Below are 7,440 nucleotides of genomic sequence, written 5' to 3'. Positions count from 1 at the left end.
GGGTCATAGCTGGGCTAGGGAGCGGGCGCCTGGCTGGGTGAGGCTGGCCCAGAGCCGGGCTGGATGCCAGCCTTGACAGCGTGCCACCTGCTGCCTTGGGCTGGTGCAGAGCCCCTCTTGCCCCGGTCTCCGTGGCACAGTCAGCCCTCTGTCCGCCAGGCTGTTGGAGGGCCCACGGGCGCTGTCTGGCGTTGGTCATTTTAAAGCTATGGCATGTTTCAAGGATTTCCTGGGCGCACTGGTTTGAAACCTGTTTCTTCACTCCCCTCCCTGGTGTGTTTCACTCGGTCCCAGGGAAGCGGGTGTTGCCAGCCCAGTGGGAGGCTTATACATTTCGTAGTGGGCATTGGCAACAAATAGGCCCGTGCTGCCAAGCGGGGCTGTTTTCCTGGCCCTCGGCCCTTCCTGACTCTGGGCAGGGTTTCGCTGGGCAGTGTCTGCTAGCTCCCTGGATGTGTTTGAGGGGCAGTGCGTGCTGTTTGGTGGGCCCCCCTCTTAGTGCATTTGTTTTAAATCTGTGACCCTTGCTCCCTTCCCTGTTTTGTTTTTTGTTCTTTTTTTGTTTTTTCCTTTGTTCCAAGAAATAAGTTCCCTTTTTAAGGGAAGCTTATAGTTTTTCTTGGTGGATATTGGCCCATCATTCCTTAAAGAAACAAATAGGTATATGCTGCACAGTGAAGCCTTTTCCTCATCCCTCGTCCATTCACATCTCCAGGCAGGATTTCACTGGGCAGTGTCTGCTGGCTCCTTGGACTCATTTGAGGGCCAGTGGGTACTGTCCTGTGTGCTTTGCACGGTGTCTCCTCTTGGTGTACTCATTTTGAACCTAAGACCCTCACTCCCATCCCTGTTTTATTTTTCTGTTGTCCCAAGTAATCACTGATATGCCTTTAGTGGCTCCTATCACCATTGGCAGCTTATAGCTCTACTTGGTGGGCATAGGTGTCTGGTGCCTCTTGAGTCAGGGGGGGCATGTGCCCCCCTGACACTAGTCAGTGACCGGGTGGGAGGGGGAGGTCTCTCCGCGGCCGATCCCACTGACTGGGGGCGTCCCCCACGGCCAATCTTACTCACCATGAAAGCAACTGTGCCACTTCCGGAAGTCCCACGGCCACTTCCACCCCCATATGTCGCCACTGTTGGTGGCTTTAGCTCACATCATAGAATGGCGGATCAAAAGGCCTGTGTCACACAGTTGGAAGTCCATTCATGTTTCTGGGCAGAGTTTCACTATGACCTTCACTCCTGTTCCTGTTTTGTCTTTTTGTTGTCTCAAGTGATCAGTGATGTGCTCCAAGTGGCTCCCATCATCCAGGGGGTCTTATAGCTCTAGTTGGTGGGCTTTGGCCCACATTCTGGAAAGGCACCTCCAAAGGCCTGCGTCACAAAGTAGCAGAGATAGGATGTTGAAAGGAAGAGTTAACTGGGTATGACCAGGGTTTTTTTCCCTCTTCCTCTCTCACTTACAGCCTCCAGCAGTTAAGGATTAGGTTCTGATTCAGAGGCTGTAGCCCTGCCTGGGCTTCTTGTGGAGAGGAGTGTTTCTTGCTCTTCCCCTTCTATCATTATCATCTTGCCCTCTCGCCCCATGTGAATGATTCCCCTGAAGAACCTTGCCAAGTCCATGGGGTTTTGGGTGTTTTTTTTTCTCAAAAATCAATACATATTTTTCTAGTCACATGCAATATTATCCCCTGGGTTTTTTTTTTAATTTTAAATTTCAGGCCTATCTGCAACCACACTCTGATTTGACTCCATGGCCTAGGTTTGTCTCAGAATATGCTGCTGTAAGGCGGTTAAACACAGACATGTTTTAGTAGCTGCTCTGTTTGGATATCAATGGATCTATGCACGTTGGTTTCTAGTAAGGCAAGGAAATTGGTTAGCTAGGTTAGTGGGAAGTCAGGAAAGGCAGGACAGAATGGCATCTTAAAGCACTGGTTCTCAACCATCTTAGACTTAAGGTACCCTTTGTTAGACTCAAGCCACCCCTCAGAAAATGCCAGCTCTTTTGTTTTCTCTTTTTTTTTTTTTACTGGAAACCTAATGGATCAATTCTATTGCAACAATCTCAGAAAGACCACAACAGGTCAGAAAGATTTTGACACTATGAATTTATATTTGACAACTCTGGGTTTATCTTGTGAATCGTGTTTGCACACCTGACAGCACTAATGTTGCTTGGCACCCCAAGAGCGTTCCAGGATCCTGGCTGAGAATCACTGCTTTAAAAACTAGTTTATTCAGAAATGCATAAGCTTTTGTAAGTGACAGCCTGTGGCCTAGGAAAGTTAATGCATTTCTGAACAAGTTTGTCTTGAAGGTGTGCCAACCTGTTCTGCTTCTTACAGTCAAACAATGGATTTCACCATCATCACTTAGCTTTATCTTACCTTCATCACCCTTCCCAAACCAGAGATTATGTTAAAATTCCAATTGCTACTTATTCAGGTAATATTAAAATCAATGAAAATGAAATGAAAAAGCAAGATTTTTTTGTTGACAACTCACTTCTATACACATAGCTGAATTCAATGAAGAGATGTGTTGGTCACTGTTCAGCAGCTTGGTATTCACAACAGTGTCTCGTTTTGATAGCATGTGACTTGCAATCATGATATTTGTTGTTTTGGTGGTGGCCTGTTCACATACAAAAAAGTTTCACATCATTTCTATACAGCTACTCGAAGCCAGACCAGAAAACTTGCCAGAAAAAGCTGTTTCTGTATTTCACATGGATTAGAGAGAGGTAGTTAGCTATTTTAGTCCGGTTAGGTAGAAGACAGGGTACATTTGCATTTTTTTGACCAGTACGTGACAACCTTTTTGGCAGGCATGTCATAGATAAGCCCTACATCTTCCCCAAGTGCCACTGATCCTCTTCCCCTGCCCAATCTAGTGCTCTGCTTTCTGTTTCCTACCTGATCTCCTGCTCTACTTTTGCTTCCTGCCTTATCTGCTGCTGTGCTGCCTGTCCCTGTCCTGATCTGCCACCTGCCACACACAGAAGCTGTCCATGCCACTTGTGGCTTCTGTGGCACAGGTTGCCTGCCCCTGTTATAGACTAACCAGATCAGAGATGTATAACATAAGCTTTTGTCAGCAAAGGGCTTACTCCATCAGATGCTGTGAAGGGACTCTAGGAAGCAGAGCTTCTGAATAGAAAGCAGTGATTAGAATACAAAGGGTAGAAAAGTGAGGAAGAAAAAGGAAGGGATGCTGCTGAGAGAAACAAGGTGAGAGAAAGAAAACGGGGAAAGGAAAGATAGGAGAGAGAAAAAAATAGTTAACCCATTGAGCGGTTATAAAAGCTAAACGGGATAAGAATCCATAGTCTTGGCTTAGACCATAGGTAACATAATCCAGTCTGTGGGCGCATCTACACATTCATTAATGCACTATAATTACAGCACATTAAGTTTAGTACCTGTTGTTAATAACAGGTACTAACTTAATGCGCCATAATCAGCGCTACTTCACATAAGGGCAAACATACACTTTTTTTGTGATGCTCAATGTTCATTGGACTAAGCCACTGTGCAAAAAAATTAGCATGATTTTTGCTAGCTGTGCTAATGCACAGTAGAATGAGTCCAAATGGACATTAAGCATCTTGCATAGATGAGCCCTGTGAATGATTTTTCGTTCTGCAGTTTTACATGGATTAGACATTTTTCTTCCTTGTTTCTGATGATAAAACCAAGAAGATGACTTGATTGAGCAGTGTGGCAATACTAAGTTATTACAGGCAGTGTTTTCATTAGTTGAAGTACTTCAACGTAATTCTTATTTTTTGTCCATAGATGTTTTTCAAAAACAGTAAATGCAAAATCCAATTCTTTGCCTGCAAGATTAACACAGTTTCATCTATACTATTAAATCTAGTAATATTATTATTTGTATTATGAAAGTGCCTAGAAGATCCAACTGAAACTGGGCCCTGTTGTACTGTGTGTAGATACAGAGATGGGTACTGTACAAGTGAGTTAAATCTAAACAGATGGAGCAAACAAAGGGTGATTTGTCCAAAGTCATGTGGCAGGGCAGTTATAGAGCTGGAAACAGAACCCAGGTCTCTTGATTTACACTACAGTGTCTTAGCAACTAAACTATGCTGTGTCTTTATAGGTGTGGATGGGTTTTATACACTTTATACAGTGTAGGATTGATTTGTATTAGAAGCATTGGCATTTTTGCCATTAGCAGTGAATAGTGAGATATAGATAGATAGATCTCTGTATGTATCTATATATAGTAGATCTATATCTATATGTATCTATATGTTTATGTCCCAACCTGTAAAAGGCACCCTACTCCTTATATACTTATATACTAGGGCAGAAGGATAATTTAAAATGATTAATGTACCAGAAGATCTTGTGAACTTTTCTCTCTTTTCCTATTCCCATGTCTTTCCTTGCACCTTTCATCTTTGGCACTGGTAAGCCATTATAGACGTATGATCTTCATAATGCTAGAGACATGTCTTTGTCCTATCAAATTGTTCCTGTGTAGGTGAAAGACTGGGGCATCCTGTGTAGGTGAAAGATGTGGGTGACACAAGTACTGCAGTTTGAAATATGCTGCTGAGTTGAGGCTGTTCAGTCATATTTATTGTAACTGCCTTGGATGAGAGTGTTGCACAGTAGGTGTGGTTTTTATGCTGGCAGCTGTGTCCTACCTGCTCCGGACTGCACAAGAAATAAGACCCCCCCCACTTTGACCTTTGCTATCCCCTCCTGCCACTGTTAGAGCCATCCACAAAATCTACCCTCCTATTGAGCTGTTGTGGTTGAAAAGAGAGGAGCTTTGCCTAACCAGCTGCAGGTTTTCTATTTCCCTTTGTGGACAGTGAAGTTTTTCTGCACCCTAGAACTCACCTCTGAGAAAAGCTCCAGACTGGTTGGCGGATGCCCTTGTCTCTGGCACTACCAGGGGCATGTGCTGAATGATGGCATTTGCTTGCCACAATTAGCAACGAGTTTTAACATTGCACACGTCTTCTAGAGAAAATGATTATTAGATTTTCTCTTGTTAATTTACCTCTATTCCACTACAGACATGTTTAGATAATGATGTCTCATTGCCCCAGAACAGATAATGTTCAGAACAGATAATGATGTCTCGTTGCCCCAGAATTTACAATATAAATTAAGAAAAGAACAACGTGAAAGGATGACAGTGTGGTGCAATGGAAGGACTGGGAGAGGGACTGGTAATGAGGGTGAAGACAATATGATTATACACACCTTTTTGAGCTTCAAGGCTAGGTACAGACAGTCAAAAAGCCTAAGACTGAATCGATTTAGTCTTTGCAAGTTAGTTTAAGCTGCACAGATTAAACTGAGAAACAAGTAGACACACATTTACTTTTGATTCAGGAAATGCAGCCACATTCCTGCAGTGGCTCAGGCCAGAAGCCAGGGGGTGCTAGAGCACAGCTCTCTGGCTGTGTGTTCACTTCCTCTTCCTGCTACCCCCAAGGCTTCTGGGATGTGTAGTCCAGACTCACAGTAGCAGGACTCTGCAGGGCTGCTCATCATTTCCTCTTACTTCTCCCGGCTGGCTCTGGGATTTGTAGTCCACAGTTGCAACCAGCAGTAAGTTTGAGGAGGGGAAGGGGTGTTTAACTCCCCTCCCTGGCCTCAGAACCCAGCCGGGGTTTCCCGGGGGGGTGGGCATTTCATATCCCACATAGCTTGGGCTGCATCCGCAGTCAGACTTGCCTCTCCCCGCTCTTGCCAGCCAGCCCTCACTGCTCTGGCTAGGGAGCAGAGGGGCGGGGCTAGCCCTGCTCTCTGGAGCAGACATCCTAGGCCAGCCCAATGGAGGGCTGGAAAGCATGCTGGGATGCTGGGGACTGTGATTTAACTTGAACCAGGTTGGGACAGAAGTTTCATAAACTGGTTTGACCCAAATCAGTTAAGTTTGACTGTTAAGTTTCAACCAGCTTTATCTTACATCATTTTCAGCCATTCTGAAACTGATTTATGTGCACTGAGCTTCTGTTCTGTTACAGGTTTAAACCAGTTTCTGATCAATTAAACCAGTTTATGTGTAATCCCTAGTCCAAGTGCTTACCTTTAGGGCAGAGGAGCTACCCTGGGAGAAAGAGTTTGGCAAGGGATGTAAGCCAAGACAGAGGGAAACATTACGCATATAGCTGAAATGAAAAGAGGGACACAGAAGGATCTCCTTATGAGCAATGTTGAGTAAAGGCATCCTGAAAGGAAATAGATAGCAGAGTATCAGGAATGTTGTGGTAAATGTTCAGGGCCTTATGTAGCAGGCATATTAGGACCTCCTATTTTGGTATTAGGCATAGGAAGAATCTAAATGGAGTTTGAGTTGCAGGGAAAGTGTGTGATTTTTGCTGTGGAATACTGAGCCAATTGTTTGATATGGGTTTCAGCTGGTAGAGAATGACATGACAGTGATCCAGGGTGAGGATTAGAATAACAAAGATTTTTTTGTGATGAGAAGAGGAAATGGAAGGTTTCAGAGATACTGGGAAGATTAAACCAGGAGGATTTAGTGGTTCAGGGCTACATTCTTAGATGATGTCAATCCTTTCCATTGAAGTTGCTGGAGCTATGTTGATTTTCTTCTGCTGAAAATCTAGTTCAAATTCTGCATGGAGACATGGAGCAGATTGACACATGACAAGAAGATCTGAATAAGCTGCTCTAAGCTATGCTGTGGGATAGTGCTGCTGTATAGCCAGCCTCATGTTTGGGGAGGACAACCCTGGCCACTTTTCCATCTCTCCCAGTGAGTGATACTGAATATTCCTTGCTGCTAGCTGAGGAGATGGGCCAGCTTAGATGCTGACTGAACAGGCTTTAATGTTAACAATTGATGAGGAAGGAAGGAAGGAAGTTCACACTGAGTTTTCATCAGTTTGCAATTATCAAATAAAGCAGAGAATGGAGGATCTCAAACTTCTGCATAGTCACATCTCCTCCCTCCCTTCATTTGCATACACATCATACCCCTCTGGCAATTCCAGCCATTGCTGTTCCAGAAAGTGATATCACTCTATTTAAGCTGTTTCTCTTGCTTTTTAAAAAAATGAAATAAATATTTTAGCATTTTTTGAGTAAAGCTATCTGCTTTCCCGTTCACTTTTGCTTTCCCTTTTGTCTCTCCTCATCTATTCTTTTTCTCTTAGCTGGCAGCAAGGAGTAGAACCAGTATCATTAGCCCTTCGTGCTGCAAGTGCTTTGTGAACCAGCCGAAGGAAAAGCAAGAGTAACATTTGACCCTTGTTAAACCAACTGACAACCAACACCCATGAAAAAGCCAACCTGCTTAGTGGGTATTTTGTGTCAGTTTTTCACCAGCCCTAAGGAACGACTTTGCTCAATATGGTATGGGACAGCCAGGGTGAGGGAGAATTTTTACCCTTCATCAGTGTTGACCGTGTGAAGGAACACCTCA

At 44.2% G+C, this 7,440-nt stretch overlaps 1 protein-coding gene across 1 annotated transcript in view; it reads left to right on the top strand.

Annotated features, from left to right (window-relative positions):
* The window catches only part of AP5B1 (adaptor related protein complex 5 beta 1 subunit), a 9,718-nt gene extending 2,489 nt beyond the window's left edge, over window positions 1–7,229 (top strand). The window contains exon 2 of the mRNA XM_019523861.1: window positions 7,172–7,229. Within this exon, the coding sequence (XP_019379406.1) occupies window positions 7,172–7,229 (58 nt within the window). The remainder of the gene's footprint in view (window positions 1–7,171) is intronic.
* Window positions 7,230–7,440: the final 211 nt, after the last annotated feature.

Source organism: Gavialis gangeticus, unplaced genomic scaffold, assembly GCF_001723915.1.
Source record: "Gavialis gangeticus isolate Ggan-Ray unplaced genomic scaffold, GavGan_comp1, whole genome shotgun sequence".
In the NCBI taxonomy this organism is placed as follows: Eukaryota; Metazoa; Chordata; order Crocodylia; family Gavialidae; genus Gavialis; species Gavialis gangeticus.
This window is presented reverse-complemented; position numbering and strand designations above follow the sequence as displayed.